The 15,719-nt window shown below is 42.4% G+C and overlaps 8 protein-coding genes across 8 annotated transcripts; 5 read left to right on the top strand and 3 right to left on the bottom strand.

Annotated features, from left to right (window-relative positions):
• Window positions 1–331: 331 nt before the first annotated feature.
• Window positions 332–1,773, top strand: SJAG_03445 (hypothetical protein). Its single transcript, XM_002174556.2, has one exon. The coding sequence runs from the start codon at window positions 796–798 to the stop codon at window positions 1,330–1,332; it is 537 nt and encodes a 178-aa protein (XP_002174592.1). The 5' UTR covers window positions 332–795; the 3' UTR covers window positions 1,333–1,773.
• On the top strand, window positions 1,707–3,511 carry SJAG_03444 (glucan endo-1,3-alpha-glucosidase Agn1). Its single transcript, XM_002174555.2, has one exon. It carries the CDS (start codon window positions 1,972–1,974, stop codon window positions 3,244–3,246), a length of 1,275 nt encoding a protein of 424 aa, XP_002174591.1. The 5' UTR covers window positions 1,707–1,971; the 3' UTR covers window positions 3,247–3,511.
• On the bottom strand, window positions 3,367–5,205 carry SJAG_03443 (nudix family hydrolase). Its single transcript, XM_002174554.2, has 2 exons — window positions 4,316–5,205; window positions 3,367–4,266 (listed from the first exon to the last, which is right to left on the bottom strand). The coding sequence occupies exons 1-2, from the start codon at window positions 4,740–4,742 to the stop codon at window positions 3,701–3,703; spliced, it is 993 nt and encodes a 330-aa protein (XP_002174590.1). The 5' UTR covers window positions 4,743–5,205; the 3' UTR covers window positions 3,367–3,700.
• SJAG_03442 (polyphosphate synthetase) lies at window positions 5,191–8,161 on the top strand. The gene has a single exon (XM_002174553.2). The coding sequence runs from the start codon at window positions 5,277–5,279 to the stop codon at window positions 7,491–7,493; it is 2,217 nt and encodes a 738-aa protein (XP_002174589.1). The 5' UTR covers window positions 5,191–5,276; the 3' UTR covers window positions 7,494–8,161.
• On the bottom strand, window positions 7,625–10,172 carry SJAG_03441 (clr6 L associated factor 1 Laf1). Its single transcript, XM_002174552.2, has 2 exons — window positions 10,112–10,172; window positions 7,625–10,068 (listed from the first exon to the last, which is right to left on the bottom strand). The coding sequence occupies exon 2, from the start codon at window positions 10,009–10,011 to the stop codon at window positions 9,154–9,156; it is 858 nt and encodes a 285-aa protein (XP_002174588.2). The 5' UTR covers window positions 10,012–10,068; window positions 10,112–10,172; the 3' UTR covers window positions 7,625–9,153.
• Window positions 10,173–10,533: 361 nt separating this feature from the next.
• SJAG_03440 (Pex16 family peroxisome import protein) lies at window positions 10,534–12,186 on the top strand. The gene is made up of 5 exons (XM_002174551.2): window positions 10,534–10,732; window positions 10,855–11,119; window positions 11,164–11,721; window positions 11,768–11,880; window positions 11,925–12,186. Exons 1-5 carry the CDS (start codon window positions 10,594–10,596, stop codon window positions 11,936–11,938), a joined length of 1,089 nt encoding a protein of 362 aa, XP_002174587.1. The 5' UTR covers window positions 10,534–10,593; the 3' UTR covers window positions 11,939–12,186.
• SJAG_03439 (hypothetical protein) lies at window positions 12,121–14,163 on the top strand. Its single transcript, XM_002174550.2, has 4 exons — window positions 12,121–12,465; window positions 12,511–13,193; window positions 13,243–13,562; window positions 13,611–14,163. The coding sequence occupies exons 1-4, from the start codon at window positions 12,401–12,403 to the stop codon at window positions 14,094–14,096; spliced, it is 1,554 nt and encodes a 517-aa protein (XP_002174586.1). The 5' UTR covers window positions 12,121–12,400; the 3' UTR covers window positions 14,097–14,163.
• Window positions 13,546–15,703, bottom strand: SJAG_03438 (CAMK/RAD53 protein kinase Mek1). The gene is made up of 3 exons (XM_002174549.2): window positions 15,518–15,703; window positions 14,928–15,462; window positions 13,546–14,883 (listed from the first exon to the last, which is right to left on the bottom strand). Exons 1-3 carry the CDS (start codon window positions 15,675–15,677, stop codon window positions 14,253–14,255), a joined length of 1,326 nt encoding a protein of 441 aa, XP_002174585.1. The 5' UTR covers window positions 15,678–15,703; the 3' UTR covers window positions 13,546–14,252.
• Between the last annotated feature and the right edge of the window lie 16 nt (window positions 15,704–15,719).

Here is a 15,719-nt window from a genome sequence, read left to right as displayed (position 1 = left end):
AGCATCGGCGTTTTTCTCCATCCATTCTTGTGCTTGTTCATTCCCATTGAGATACGCGGAGCGCATGTCTGCCAGTATCTTCTTTAACATTTCTGTGGTCATCCAAATCATCTGCAGCGTCAGTTCTCGGTGACCAAACAATGACAGACTCAAGTAGATGCGGTTGATGATTCCTGTGAGAAGACTACGACACTCTATGGGAAAGCCTGGATCTTCAAAATAATGAAAGTACCATGTGTACAGATGGTTTCTGATGGAGTAATCTATCAGCTTGTTGCAAGGGGAATGCAGAATCTTTGGGATAATCAGAAAGTTCTTGTGGCTTTTTGGGTCATTGATGGTTTCTCGCATAAACCGATTTGTCTTCCAGTCTATTGTTTCAAGCAGGGATCTGTTTCTTCTTCACTTTTTGATCGTGTGAATGACAATGTCGCAATAACTCCTACAATCATCCAAGCCAGTTCGTTTTTACAGAGGATTCTTTGGAAGACTAGGTACGTTACAATTGATGCGATGAACAGTTTTCCAATCATGATTCTACTTTGGCGAATGCTTGTCCTCGGTGAATTTTATGAGCTCTAAATTCTTCCTCAATTTGTTTACATTTCACATATTACTTGCTCCATATAAACACAGACGATTCTTGTTTACCCACGTCATACTTGCAAACCTTATTTTCACGTGCGCTCCTAGAGTTGCGACAAATACGCGACGTGTTTCAAAGAAACTACTTCCAACTGTCTATTTACTCTAAAACGAAGAATTGAGTTAACAAAGCTACAAAAGACGCGTTTTATGGACGAGGACATGGACCATTTGCTACGATCTATGAATCAAAGAATTCTTAGGCTACAGGGTTCACTCCATGGTTATGAGGTTGAAAGGGTTCAAAAAGTTTGCGCCTCTGTGGACCAAATGCTTCAGAAATACAGTCTAGATAATCCATTTGAAACTGCAATGATGCAACTTTTTTCCTTGCCGCTTGAAGATATGGATCGAGAAGAACGTTTACAGACAACACTTGTTCTGAAACAGGAACTGGAGACTATCAACGACTTCGTGCACTCGTTACAGGGTCTAAGTGTATACAGGGCTTCGGACGAAGTTTGTTCCGGAGAAACTGCGGCTGTTTCTGCGTATGCTTCGTCGTGTTCCTACTATGACAAATTGCTTGCTGTACTCTCGGAAAAACACAAACACATACAATGTGCTAGTGTTTCTCTTACAGGGAATCTCATTATTTACAAAAGATTGATTCACAACCAGCAGCTACTCTCTGTTTCCGACCGTTTGCGACAGCTACAGCAAAACTTGACAATTTCAAAACAATAATTAACGAAACAGCTGTCCACAGGCTAAGACTGTGCTCCGGATTATTTTTAATATTCTAATCTGCGATGTTTGTGTCCTAAACTTCATGCTTGCATACGAGCTATCGAACTATGGTACCGAATTACCATACAGTGTTTACGGAAAGTGACACTATTCACGGCTTCTGATTCGCGTGTATACAATTTCGGTAACACTCCTTATCCCAATCTGCCGTGGGGTCCGTTTTCAGAGTTTCGTATCCGATTTTGAAAAACATGGTATACGATTTTACCAACCACCTTAACGATTTCGCTCAAACGAGTGTCAGTTCCGGCTTCCTTAATCCCCCGTTGGTCACCTTTACAGCCCACCAAACATTTTCGACTTTCATGAATTTGAATGCCAGCCCCCTTACTCGAAATTCAGGAATGGATACCCAAAAGAAGGGAATGCGAGTTTGGACCTCAAGGACTGCAGTAGAAGTACAAATATGGCACTGAAATTCGGGAATTATACGTCGGATTGCTTACCTTTGTTTCTTGGTACGAACTCAAAGCAAGAAATATTTAAACAAAGGACATCAAGTAGACAAAGAACTCACCAAGTCTTTTAAAGCTATTTCGGATTACTCTCTGGACTTTTTAGAATCTATTCATCATAATGCTTTGGCTATCATTACTTTCGCTGGTGATTCATTTACTTATTCAAGCAGTCAGCGCGGACAAAGAGGTCTTTGCCCATTTCATTGTGGGAAACACCTATCCTTACACTGTTTCGGATTGGCAAGCAGACATTCAGGAAGCTGTTGCAACTGGTATTGATGGCTTCGCCCTGAACATGGGATCTGATGCTTGGCAGGTCGAGCGCATAGACGATGCTTTCACGGCTGCTGCTTCCGTGTCAAGCAGTTTCAAACTCTTCATTTCTTTCGACATGTCCGTCATCAGCGCGGACGCTACTTTCATTGAGGGTGTTGTGCGTAGATTTGCCAACAAACCAAACCAATTCTGGTACAACGGAAAGATCTTTGTTTCTACTTTTGCTGGTGAGGTTGATACTTTTGGATATACGGATGAAAGTTCTGGTTGGCAAAATGCCATTAAGGAACCACTTGCTGAAGCGGGTTACCCGATATTTTTCGCCCCAAGCTGGACTTCTTTGGGCACTGGTGCTCTTAATCTTGCCGTCACTGACGGTTTCTTCTCGTGGAACTCTTGGCCCACTTCTTCAAACGACATGAACGATAATGACGATATTTCATACCAACAACTGGCTAATTCTCTCGGAAAGCTGTACATTGCTCCTGTCTCTCCTTGGTTTTTCACACATTTGAGTTACAAGAATTTTGTATACAAGAGTGATTGGTTAATCATGGATCGCTGGCAGGAAATGCTTGACATGCAGCCTGACATGATTGAGGTGATCAGTTGGAATGACTTTGGCGAATCGCATTACATGGGTTCCATTCGTGGTGCCTTGCCTGCTGGTTCTGATGTGTATGTTGATGGTTTCGATCACAAGGCTTGGCGCTATTTGATGTATCCCTACATTGATGCGTACAAAAATGGTCTTTCTGCACCTCAGGTCACATTTGAATCGCTTTTTTACTGGTATCGTCCTACTTCAAAATACGCCGTTGCTACTTCGGACTCGTATGGCTATCCTTCTGGAGGTGATTACATGGAGGACAACATTTATGTTGCTGTTTATTTGCTGGATGCTGCTGAGGTTACTATTACATCGGGTTCTAATTCACAGACTTTCTCTGGTGTCGCAGGAGTTAATCGGTTCTCTATTGCATTTGAGACCGACACGACTCCTTCATTTTCTGTTTCTCGTGGTGGTCTTGTTATGGCTTCTGGTACTGGACCGGAAATTACTTCTTCCACTGCTTCTTACAACTTTAATGCTTACACGGGCCACTTGTTTTTCTAGACGTTTAAGGTATTCTTTTGGAGAGTCGTGCTGGCATGGCTTTCTATTGGTTCTACATGACAACTTTCAAAATGGAAGAAGCTGGGCTTCCTTCCTATTCGGGTCTTAACGGAGTTAAGAATTGGCATTTTTTCACTGATTTTAGAATCTTTTTCCCTATGGATTTTGAAGTCTATATTGCGATGGCTGAGCTTTTTCATTGAGTCCATATGGTCCATGTGTTTTCATTTTATTTAATTTTTACTAATAATATTTGAATTTTGGGTAAATCTATGCATGCAAACTTAAGGGAAGAGGAACAAGTTAAGGGTAATCGGTGAAATCGACTCAACAGTATTCTCCTTGTCTTTAGATTCATCAAAAGGATATATACATCTATATGTATAGGGGGTTCGTTAAGGGCAACAGAACAAATGTCGTTGAAATAATTTATCAGAGAATAAGAAAAGCTAGCTCAATGGCGAGCTAAGTAGACCAGGTAGATGAAGAAGGAAAAAAGGCATAAGCGGAAGAGCAACCCCAAGATGACACACGCTCTTAAATATTTATAGTACGAACGCAAACTTTTATAGACCCAATTGCCCTGTGGATAATGTTTCTGATGCCGTTTGTACCAAATGAAGCTAGCAAGAAGCGACAATAGTCGATAGTCCGGCTGCTGGAATCTGGGCAATTGCCAAATGAGACAATCTTTGGCGCAGTCAGGAGAAAAAAACATGAACAGATCCACGAAGAGGGTGTGTGTAATACCCCAAAGTACTGGAGTATTGGAAGAAGGAGTATCCGGCTGAATTTTGTTATACAAGTCAATCTTAATACCCGGATGCTGTAGCTTGCCAACAGCCAGTTTAAAGAACGGTTGTAGGAATCGAGAAGTCTGTGCTGCTAAAGCTGATGAACAATCTGCGGAAATGAACGTTTGGTTTGCGGGATCCACTAAATGAGACAGTGGTACCCATTTCGCTGCCAGCACTTCACTTTCTTGTATGTGAATCGGAGGAGTTCGGGGTAAAATGAAAACTGCTTTGTTAGAAAAAATAAAATGAAATGCCATAAAGAAGGATCTTACCAAATGGACATAAAACCATAAGATTCTTAGAGCCCCAGTTAGTTGTGATAATTCGTTCGTCAAGAGCTCCAGCGTAGAATCCCTGTTCGAGTTCAATGTCGATACCAACTTCTTCATACGTTTCACGATACGCCGTCATTATGTCGCTTTCATCTTCTGGTTCTCGGCGGCCACCTGGAAGTGCAAGATGGCCTGACCATCGATCTCCTATCCGGACAGCTCGTTGAATGATTAGTACTCGAGGAACAGCACTGCTTTCCAATCGATAGGCCCAATTCTTTTGCATAGTGTCCTGTGGAACATCAAAAGCGATTAACAGTGCAATAGAAGCCCTACGCAAGTGTCTGGCCTCCGTAGCTGGAATAGTGTTGTGTGGAGTCTGTTGCAGAATTTGGATACCAGTCAAGATATCGATTCCAGTATCCATGATATATAATAAAATACAGAGTTAAAGACAGTGGTAACAAAACTAACTCGATAAGAAATGAGAAAAAGAGAGGTACTGTTTACAGAACGAGACCAAAAGAATCCAAGACGACAAAATGTTGTTCCGTAACGGTAAATGGTAGAACAAATATGACTTTTAGATGGTTAAACCACTTTACTAGACTGCAAATGGTATCAAAGTTTAACCGAGAGCTCAACGAAATCGCGTCCGACAGTGTTGTTCGTATTATAAGACGTGGTACCAAAGAACAGTGATCCAAAATGAAAATCGAACGCTAATACCACTGATCAAAAGGGAAGCTGCAGACACGTAACAGTGCTCATGTATGAGGGAATTAGGACAAATCTATGCACCGTCTTTAGCACATTCCTAAGAATGCGAGTTGTACACATTCACGGCATTTCCATGGTGTTGCCGTGGCTGATCCGATTACATATATTTTTTCTACTGTAGGCGCTAAACCTAACCAGAACCAAACACTCCCCCCAATCACTCCCCCAGTTGCATATTGAAATGCGTTTCAGTGAACGCTTGTCAGCGGGTACTTATGGTCCCTGGAAGGACAATTATGTCGAGTATGATGCTTTGAAGTTACTTTTGAAAACAAACGAGGACTATCCTACCTGGGAGGAAAGTGATGAGTCGAAATTTGTATCTGCTTTGGACAAGAACTTGGAGAAGGTGTATGATTTCTACAAGAAAACCACAGATGCCATTGACAAGCGCGTTGGCCGTATTGAGGAGGAATACGAGCAGTTGAACTCTGAGGACTCGGAGATTGACGAGCGTATGCTGGAAGAGTTCATTAAGCGTTTGGATGCTGTTGCTGCCGAGGTTGTTCGCATTGAGAAGTACACTCGTATCAATCTTACTGCCCTGTACAAGATTGTGAAGAAGCATGACAAGCTGTACACTGCATATTCCCTTCGTCCTCTTCTGCAGACTCGTCTTCACGCCTGTCCCATCGACAAGGCCAACTTCAACCCTATTTTGGCTCGCATCTTTACTCTCCATACTCAAGTCCGTGATGAGTTGAACTCTCGTAAGGGCGAGACACCCGCTGTCTCCACCCGGAGTGCACATGAGCGTACTTCGTCCAAGTCTCTGTCTACTGAAAGACACATCACTTATCGCTTTTGGGTCCATGCTGATAATCTGATGGAGGTTAAGACCTTCATTCTTCGCAGATTGCCTGTATTGTACTATTCGAAGAACCAACGTTTTGAAAAGGATCGCGATGCAGTTTCCGGTATTTTGGATCCTACCTCCACTTGTCTCTACTTGGACAATCCTGGTTTTGATCTCTACATGCAAAACATGGAGCGTTCCACGAAGGCTTACTCCCTCCGTCTCCATTGGTACGGCCAATTGACACCCAAGACAGATATCGTTGTCGAGCGTATGGTTCGTGAAGGCAGCAGCTTGTCGCACACAGAGGACCGCTTCGTGATTCGCGAGAAGAACGTTCACGATCTTCTCCAAGGTACCTATGATCCTGAGAAGAAGATTCGCAAGATGAGAGATGAGCCCATGCAAAGTGGTGAAGCCGTTGAGTCATATAAGAAGCTGACTTCTGATGTGCAAAAGCTTATTGTTGATAACCACTTGCAGCCCGTTCTTCGTTCTGTCTACACTCGCAGTGCCTTCCAAATTCCCGGCGACAACACCGTCCGTGTCAACCTTGATTCCGACCTGGTCTTGATTCGCGAAGATTGCATTGACCAGGACAGACCTTGTCGCAACCCCGACGAATGGCACCGTCATGATGTTGACGAAGCCAGCTTCCCCTACAAGAATCTGCGGAAGGGAGAGATTGTGCGTTTCCCTCACAGCATTCTCGAAATCCGTGAAAAATTGGAACCTGGTCAAGATGAGCCTGGCTGGGTCAAGGAGTTGCGTAACTCGTACCTTGTCACCGAGGTGGATGGTTTCTCCAAGTATGAGCATGGTGTCGGTGCTTTGTTCGAGAACTATGTCTCGTTGCTCCCTTTCTGGTTCTTCAACATGGAGACAGACATTCGCAAGGACCCCCAATCCATCTATGAAGCTTCCTACCCCCCTAAATCGATTGTCGGCTCTCCTAAACCTCGTATCAACGTAATTAAGAACAAATCCGAGAAGTCTAAGATTCCTACGATTGCCTTGAACGGACAAAACTTCCCTAAGAACACTACTGAGGAAGGGGAATCCAGCAAGGACCGGTCCAACCCACTGTTGAGTGATCGCTTCAACTTGAAGAGTATTCCCTACTTGCTGAAGCCATCGACGTATGGTTCCATTCAAGGCTACCGAACATACGAGACGCCCTCCCACATCAAGAAGCCTCTTGTTCCTCTTCGCGTAAGTGGACCTGTGCGTGTGGAAACCAAGGTCTGGCTCGCCAATGAGCGTACTTTCCTCAAATGGCTTCACGTTGTTGTGTTGATGGCATCCTTGGCCTTGGGTCTCTACAACTCTAACACGGCTTTGTTCGGTCGTGCATTGGGTTTCATGTACACGATGCTTGCAGTGTGTATTGGTTTCTATGCTTGGAGATTGCATGCCAGAAGATGCGACCTCATTAAGACAAGAAGTCCTGAACCCATGACCGAGTACTGGGGTCCTCTAATTGTCGGTGCCTCTCTCATGTTTGCCCTGTTGTTCAACATGTCCCTCGCCTACAAGGAGGCTGTCTTCTCTGGCTTTTTGGAGCGTGAGCATGTTCTTGTGAAGCTCTTCACCAATCTTTAAGCTGTTTCTAATCTGTTTTTTGGTCGTTTCAGTACGCACATATGGGCTCTAATTCATTACTACTACCACTACTACTTCAACTGAATGCTCTTTTTTATAATTTTTTTTGAAAACTGTGCCTTTAATGTTTCGACATTTCATAGTCTTGACATTAACTACAAAAGATGGTCTTTCTAGTCTTCGACACCCGACGACACTGTTGTTTGTCGATAGCTGGGCGAGCATCGTAATCGTTTTGTCCGCCTGTTTTTGATCTGCAGCTAGCAACTGTGTAATATCGCTGGTCTAACAGCTTGTCTCTTATTATTTCCGTACAGCACATTCAGCACATTCAGCACATACAACACCCACCTACAGCATGTTGGCTTGCTCGCTGCAAAGTGTCTTGCGTTTTTCATCTCGAGACTCTCGACATCAACCCCCCTCTTCTAAAACTCCGACCGGCTACTGAAAATATACACACTAATTGCGCTTCCCCAAAAATCGAAGCTCCGCTCGGCGTGCACTGCAGTCGCGGTTTGTACACTGCGTACTGTTCGGCATGTTGTTCGCTATTTCGTTATCCTTCCTGCCTTTGTTTCCAACCTCTTCGCTAATTGACTTTTCTTTATCATGTAATGTACCTTAGTCCTCAGACGATCTCTGTCTTAGTAATGCAGTATTTTAATATGTAAATAGCTTTGAAAGTGCTTTTCATTATGCGGTGATATATAGAGTATCGAAAAAGAAGTAGAAAAAGAAATTGTAAGAAGTAGAAGTAGAAGTAAATAAGAGCAAAGGGAAGTTGAGAATTGTGAATTAGAAGGAGTAGTATATGTAAGAGAAGAAGATCAAAAGCCAAGCTTAATGCAATGTTTAACTTAAAACAAAGTGTTCTGAGCAAAAGTGCTCTCGCCAACAAAAACTCAAACATACATATAACAAACAGAAGAAACGTCAGCGAGACCGAAAAGAATGGAGTCAAGCGAATCGTTCTTGTGCTTGAGTAGGGTAGAAATGATGTACACAAGCAGCAGACGGTGGAAATCCAGATGCGGCCAAAGTTTGTAATATACGAAGCAACAAAAAAGCAACCAAAAGTATGGCGAGAGGAGGAGAGGATAGAGGACGGAACTGGGAGAAAAAGCGAGAAAAGAACCAGCAGCTTTTTGACGACCTATTGATGATGTTTCAAACCCCTTTCCTCCCATGTGTTCACTCTCCCTGTTGCAAACGCAATCAAGAAGACAAGAGAAAAAAAGAAAAAAGAAAAGTAAGATGACAAAAAGCGGAATAAAGGGGATCCAATGGACGAATTGAGAATCTGTGTATCCAAATGCACCAAACGCAAAACGAAAGATCAGTAGATAGAACACTGATTCCCGCGCGGACACAAAATAAAAATCAAAACAAGAAGAAGTTTGCAAGTGTCATGGAAACCAACCGGACAGTCGCTTAGCAATGTGCGGAAAGATATAGGCAAATGCAATGAAAATGGAGAGGTTCAACTTTTGAAAAAGAGAAGGAGAAGGGATGAGGAACGGAAGAGGCACGGAAGAAAGTGGAGAAACGACGACCAGGGAAGAAAGCAAGCCAATGGTGCTTGCTTTCTTAGCCGACATAGCTGACAGTACAGAGCTGTCAGCTTGTCTGCGTAAACCATTCCTTCCTCGCACTTTGCTTAGTCGTCAAAGAATCCCTCATCGTGAAACGCCTTCCACAAACGACTGGCTTTGTTGACATCCACACGGCTTGCACGCTGTGCATCGGTCTTGCGGAATGTAAGACCTTGAGAATGACGGTTGTGCCATTCGGCAAAGATTCGGCGCTTGTTGTCCAAATACACCAAGCATGGAAGACGCAACGTGGAAGCAAGTTGGAGTTCGGCAGGATGCAGCAGATGGCTGTGCTCGTCGTTGGAAAGGTCCAGAGGTGGGCCCTTCCATTCGGTACGAAGAGGACGGGGATGTGTGCGCTTGTCCAAGACAGACATGTCTGGCGAATAGTCCGGAAGCAGTTCGTATGGCGTGTTGGCTACATCAAAGACGTGAGCATTCGTTGAAAACTCACGACTCGATTGTTTCAGACGATGTCCAACAGCACCTGCTGTCGGAATACCAGACCGAGAATAGCGACCACCACGGCCATTACCGCCTGCTGCACGGTCTTTCATCAATAGACCGTCAATTGCAGAAGCCGCCGTACGTCTGCGACAAAAACGATCGCGTCGAAAGCTTGAATGGTGCTGCAACCATTCTCTCTCCTGTGACAGCCAAGACAGGGGGTTTTTGCGATACTTTCGTATAACAAGGCTAGTCAATTGAGCCTCCAGCTCCTTTTTTTCGACTGACTCCTCACTTGTAACACTTTTTTCCGCAGGAACAACGGTACCGCACTCAATTGACACCTTAACATTCTTCCCCGTCAACGGAGAAGGAGGCGGCGAGATTAGAAATTGGTAAGACTTCATTGTCGAGCTGCACACATCTTTAGTTCCTTGTTTCGAAGATGCTGCTGGAATCTTTTCGGTAGCATCCATTTTCTCCCAACTTCGTTAAAGGCCAATTGCGATACAATTCCTCAAAAAGAACGCAGACTGTGTTCGTTAGCATAAGAAAAAGCATCAGGGATAGTCGTACAACGCGACAAACAACAACGACCAGAAAACCGCTACAAGTGTCCTGTTGTGTGAAGGTAAGCTTGGGTTTTCGGTGGTTTGGTGTTTAGTTGTCTATGGGACCGCATGCTCGCTTATCTCAGGCCCCGAAGCTTGTTTCGAAATGTGGGGAAGCTAAGATAGGCTAAACGAATAAGAGAGGGGGGAATGAGGAGGGAAACGAAACGAAGTGGAAAAGAGCGGTGCCGTTGAGGAGTTAGAGGGATAAGCTGCTTGGTATAGCGCAAAGTTTAATGCACGGCTGTATACTGTTTCAGACTGTAATTGATTTCAGCGCAATATCCATTTATTTCCCGTAAACTAAGAACTTCTTGTGATCTTCGTTTAATTTAAGCTTATTATTACGCGAATTATGACATAAACCTCCTATTGACCACCCTTTCGTTCGAAGTGACAAAAACAAAATAGCTGGTTACTAGAAGAAACGCCTTTTATTAAGACTTTATGTTGGAGAAATACGAAAAACTGTTAGTGCTAGATGGATCTGGTGAAGACCGTATTGCGGAAATAGAAAAGATACTGAGTGGACTATTGTTTATTCTTCCTTGTCGGTTTCGAAAGGAACGGGTTGTCTCAGAAGCAGGTGAGTGTCACAGAGACCTTTGCTCTTCTCCAAATCACTTAATTCCTCGACGTCATTCGTGTCTTCGCGAGCATTTTTGGCTGTGATTCCCTTCGACAATTCATACTAACTCATATTATCAGTATACGCCTTGTTATTGTTCTTGAAACATTACCATAACCAAGTCATTTATAAGTACATAAAAACATTGCCAAAACATGTCCAGAGAAAAATAACGACTCCTTACGCTCAAGTGATTAAACATTTTCAGGCTAAATATGCCAGCTACAAACCTGTTTCTGATATGCTGTTTGTTCTTCAAACATCCTCTTTCCCAGCGGAATTGTTTGTTGCTCGGACGTCGCCAGAGTCGCAGGAAGATTTCGTTCTTGTCGTCGAAGCAACTAAGTACGCGCAGCTTGCTCTCTTCGCTGTAAAACTAACGATCGTAGGGCATTGTTGCGTTTGTACATAATGTATCTGACATCAGGAAGACTCCCGTTACCTTCAAACGTGTTGGGACGAGACTTTAATCGAAAACTATTTGCCGAGTGCATGAAACAGTATACATTAGCAAGTTCGGTCACTACACTTCCTCGTACTGGCAAACAACTTCCACAGCTTTCTACCGTACAAAGTCCCTCTCAGCATGTCCGAACACACGTCACCGAGTACAAATGTCTCGTCCCAACATCCAAGCTGTTTCCTAAGCCTAATCGTTGGCAGCAATTGGCGAACACCATTAAGGTGTTGCGTCCGTTCGTCTATGTTGTGCTCGAACGATACTGGAGGCGTTTCCGCGGTAGCCATGGACGCAAGCATTCGTGGGTTCCTTGGCTTATTGCACTAACCCTGGAGCTCTCCGCGCGTGCTATTCATATCTCGCAAACCGGCAAAAACAAGGCGTACAGCTATGTGAAAACCTTACAGGATCAAGTATACGCGACCTCCTTTCGCCGTTTTCTCAACTGGGCAATGTTGCAGGGTCGTTACTTCGACCAATTCACAAGGTATGTGACCAGAACGCTTAAGGAATTTTTGCTCATGAATCTCTAGTAAAATTATAACCTTCTGTGCTCTTTGGCTCGGCCGTTTGCCCCTACTTGGTTCTCTTATTCGGTCAGCACTTGTCGATTTTGTTCAGACTTGTCAAGATTTTTATTTTTTCAGTATGTTGCATGTGTTTGTATGAATGGCTTACTAACTCCTAAAGTATCAAATTACTAGAGCGACTATTAGAAAAATTACTAGGCGGAAGCAAACGAGCGTACAGCAATTTTACTTCAAGACTAAAAAATCATTAATGGTTCTTCCCAATAAAATATACCCATCTTGTTGTTATATTTGTTTTCTTTTTCAAAATCACCCTCCTTTCGTCACTAGTTTTCATGATTTCTTCCTATATCTACTTCTATCTATTCACTTATACATAGCTATTAGAGAGTTCAAAAACTGTCAACTATGATTTCATTCATAAAACAACATTGGACATAATAATCCAGACAAACAATCGTAACAACAATGTGATGCTGTACAGGTTAGATCTAGTTTCATGTTTCCCTTGAACTCGATTCCTTCCATCCACTTACTCACTCATAGTTATAGTCGTCCCCTACAGGTTGAGGCAGCCAGGTCGATCTTCTTTTTTTTTTGGCTTTATAACTAATAACCCGGCTGTAACTACCAAAAATGAGTTCACATATGAACTCGTATGAGACCGAGCCTCGTACGAATGTAACCGCTCCCAAAACCATGTATGCATGACGATTTTCAGTAATTTTGTTTTCTAATTGACATAGACAAATAGCGAGGGCCAGCTATTTCTTTCAAAAGTATAAAGACTCTCTTAATAGGTTTGAGTTATTACAGTCAGAATATGAGCGTAACAAAGCTTTTTTTGACAAGAATCCTGGTATGGCAGTACCGATTCGTGAAAAACTGAGAAAAGCGGAAGAAAAGATGCGGGAAAACCAATCATACCTAGACGAAATATCGCGTACAACTGAACCACTTTTCTCAAGCAATGGATCACAATCGGTTCCTGCACCGTCAGCTTCAGTTAGTGCCTCGGACAATTTCGCTTCTAAAGCCTTAATAAGAGCAGAAATAAAACAGGTCAAGGAGCAGCTACAAAACGAAATGAATTCTCAGATATCCTCGATACATTCTAGGTATTCAGAGGACCTAAAAAAAATACGTCTAGAATATGAAAATTCTTTACAGCAATTTCGCAGTAAACTTGCTGGACAGTTGGACGAGGAACTCAAAAAGAAGGATATAGTCATTGCTGAACTCAAAGAGCTAATCAGTCGTATACCACATGAGGAAATGAAGTTACAGATACAACAGCTTCAGAAAAACTCAGATACAGCTGAGGAAAGATACCGCCAAGCTAGCCAGGCATTCTCGGCTCTAGATGATCGGCTACAAAAGGCAATTTCTGAGCATCAACAAATACAACAAGCGACACAAGCATCTTCAAGTAAGTTACTAAGTGGAAATTATGTGGATGACGTTAACATCATTTTAAGTAAATAACTCTGCTACTGCAAATTCTCATCAAGAGGCTGTTATGAAGCTTTCTGTTGCGCAAAATCAGCTTGTCGAAAAAGTCCATGGAATAGGCAATGCCATGGGAATTATCAACGGTAAAGTTGAAGAAATTGCAAAGGCAACAAGCTCTTATGTAAAAAAGGACTTCTACTCGTCACAAATGCAGTTTTTGAATCAGGAAAAAGATGAGATAAGACTTTTTGCCCAAAGCGTAAACTCAAAGATCACTAAATTAGATGAAAATACCACAAAGGCCTTTAACAAATTAGAACAAGAAGTGAAAACGATGAAGCAGAAGGTATGTGTATGCGTCATTTATTTTTTCTGAGCTAATTATCTTGTTTAGAAGGACGACTCCGGCAATCAATATAGTTGTCTCGAGAGCCGAATGCGTGCAACAGACACGTACTTCCATGAAAAGCTCCGTGTATATGACAACCGAATCCAGGCCGCGATAAAGTTGATGTTTCACATAATTAAAACAGTGCCTGTTAGCAAATCAAAAGGACTCGTTGCTATAAGCGATACCAAAACCGACATACCACCGGCCGTTACTGTTTTAATTAGTGAATTTGATCATATAAAGCCTCAGATTATCAGCATCACGAAATCTGTCGAGAATGTTAAAGAAGCTACAAAAGATCTTTTTCTGCGGAACACCGCTTTTCAAAACTCTCTTGCTGGTTTACAACAATCATTTACTAATTTCGTTAATCAGGAGAATGCAGGTCGTTCAAACTTAGTGCAAACGATAAATAGAATTAGTCGGGATTTTTATGCTTTCCGAAATCAGTTATATCTTCGGTCGCATAATAACACGTCTACTTTTTAAAGACTTATAACTGTTGTATATTGGTAATTACTATACCATCTTATATTTAATTAGATTTGTTACCTCATTTGTTGGGAGGCAGTACTGATATAAAGTTATTGTGTCAAATGTTTGGTGCCGTTAGATATGTCGTTTTCGTCGCTGTTTCATTTGAGTTTATATACAACATAGAACATGTTTTTCATATAATTTTTCGAGCCTGGATCTGTGTCGGGCAATCCAAGGATGGTTTTGAGTTTGAAGGACGTTTAAACGTTTAGAGGGTTCAGGCTCCAGAAGTTTAGTAATTAAGTCTCTGGCCTGTCGTGATACTTTTTTCCAAATGTTTCCCGTGAATTGAACTTGTGGTTGAAGCGTTTCCGGATTTGCTTGAAAAGTGGGCGAAGTACCGGACAAGAGAAGGTACAGAATTATTCCAAGACTCCATAAATCAACTTCAAGGCCGTACGAACATTCACCGCGCTGAAGCTTTCGACGCTTGATTGCCTTAATCTCAGGAGCTGTATACTCTGGCGTACCCACGTACGTTGACATGCGTTGTCCGTTTTCCGCTTGTCGAGCAACGCCGAAGTCGGTGAGAACAATGCGAAAGAATAACTCATTTGAGGAGACGAGCAAAATGTTTTCTAGTTTTATGTCGCGATGTGCAATATTCTGTTTATGAAGATAGTGCAGTGCTTTTAAAATTTGATATACGATAAGCAGACAATTAATTTCAGGAACAGTTCCCATTTTGTTTAAATAACTGAACAAGTCGCCGCCTGTAATTAGTTCCTCAAAGATGAAACTGCCGAAAGTTAGTGATGTTCACGACCGGAGGACAGGACGTACAACTGGTTTTTCGAATTATAGTCCATTTCTGTTCGCACGATATTGGGATGCTTTAATTCACGCAAGATTTTAATTTCATGATCTTCCAAAAAATGTTTGGATGAAAGCTTTGATTTATCAATTATCTTGCAAGCAACTTGTCTGCCCGTTTTCTTATTGCAAGCCATATAGATTTTTGAGAAGCCACCACACCCCAGGAGACGATTTGAGATTGTGTACTCGTCTCCAGTGTATTCATGTTCAACCTTCTCTGCAAATTTTAGTTTTTGCTGAAACAGAAAAGAAGCACAATGACGAATGTCAAGGACATCGCCATCCGATAAAAGCACAACACGTCCTTTTCCTATCAGGTTCCGATTATGAAATGTTCCATTAGAACTTAGGTCCTGACAATAAATTAACGGGTCCATATCATCGTCAATAACTACAACGTAGATTCGAAAATGTTTGTTGCTTGCAGTTGATTGACTCAATTGAAAAGAACAGCTTGGTGATCTTCCGACAATAATGTCCTTCTCGTTTGTCACATTTATAACTAAAAAAGACGCGTTAGCACTTCGTTTATGTACTAGTATATACAAATAACGAACCTGATTGTGGACCAGAAGGAGTAAACACAAACAATCGTCCCAGAACATCTCCATCAACAGTCTGTACCGCTGCAGCCGTACTCTCGTCAATTTGACTTTCTTCGCACAATATCTGCGTCGATTTTGAACGCTCTATAATTGATTCTGCCAACAATTCCATGCTAAGGAAAGAAATATCGCGTCGTGTTTTTTTATATATTGG

Source organism: Schizosaccharomyces japonicus (genome assembly GCF_000149845.2).
Source record: "Schizosaccharomyces japonicus yFS275 unplaced genomic scaffold supercont5.2, whole genome shotgun sequence".
Classification (NCBI taxonomy): domain Eukaryota; kingdom Fungi; phylum Ascomycota; class Schizosaccharomycetes; order Schizosaccharomycetales; family Schizosaccharomycetaceae; genus Schizosaccharomyces; species Schizosaccharomyces japonicus.
This window is presented reverse-complemented; position numbering and strand designations above follow the sequence as displayed.

Bases quoted from the DNA above. Each gene is read 5' to 3' on its own strand.
- SJAG_03445 (XM_002174556.2), top strand. From the start codon at position 796: ATGGACGAGGACATGGACCATTTGCTACGATCTATGAATCAAAGAATT.
- SJAG_03444 (XM_002174555.2), top strand. From the start codon at position 1,972: ATGCTTTGGCTATCATTACTTTCGCTGGTGATTCATTTACTTATTCAA.
- SJAG_03443 (XM_002174554.2), bottom strand. From the start codon at position 4,742: ATGGATACTGGAATCGATATCTTGACTGGTATCCAAATTCTGCAACAG. The intron at 4,267-4,315 runs GTAAGATCCTTC...CTAACAAAGCAG, and splicing joins TATGGTTTTATGTCCATTTG to TTTTCATTTTACCCCGAACT.
- SJAG_03442 (XM_002174553.2), top strand. From the start codon at position 5,277: ATGCGTTTCAGTGAACGCTTGTCAGCGGGTACTTATGGTCCCTGGAAG.
- SJAG_03441 (XM_002174552.2), bottom strand. From the start codon at position 10,011: ATGGATGCTACCGAAAAGATTCCAGCAGCATCTTCGAAACAAGGAACT.
- SJAG_03440 (XM_002174551.2), top strand. From the start codon at position 10,594: ATGTTGGAGAAATACGAAAAACTGTTAGTGCTAGATGGATCTGGTGAA. The intron at 11,120-11,163 runs GTACGCGCAGCT...TAACGATCGTAG, and splicing joins CTTGTCGTCGAAGCAACTAA to GGCATTGTTGCGTTTGTACA. The intron at 11,722-11,767 runs GTATGTGACCAG...ATGAATCTCTAG, and splicing joins TACTTCGACCAATTCACAAG to TAAAATTATAACCTTCTGTG.
- SJAG_03439 (XM_002174550.2), top strand. From the start codon at position 12,401: ATGAGTTCACATATGAACTCGTATGAGACCGAGCCTCGTACGAATGTA. The intron at 12,466-12,510 runs GTATGCATGACG...TAATTGACATAG, and splicing joins GTAACCGCTCCCAAAACCAT to ACAAATAGCGAGGGCCAGCT. The intron at 13,194-13,242 runs GTAAGTTACTAA...CATCATTTTAAG, and splicing joins AGCGACACAAGCATCTTCAA to TAAATAACTCTGCTACTGCA.
- SJAG_03438 (XM_002174549.2), bottom strand. From the start codon at position 15,677: ATGGAATTGTTGGCAGAATCAATTATAGAGCGTTCAAAATCGACGCAG. The intron at 15,463-15,517 runs GTTCGTTATTTG...CGTCTTTTTTAG, and splicing joins TCCTTCTGGTCCACAATCAG to TTATAAATGTGACAAACGAG. The intron at 14,884-14,927 runs GTACGTCCTGTC...AACTTTCGGCAG, and splicing joins TATAATTCGAAAAACCAGTT to TTTCATCTTTGAGGAACTAA.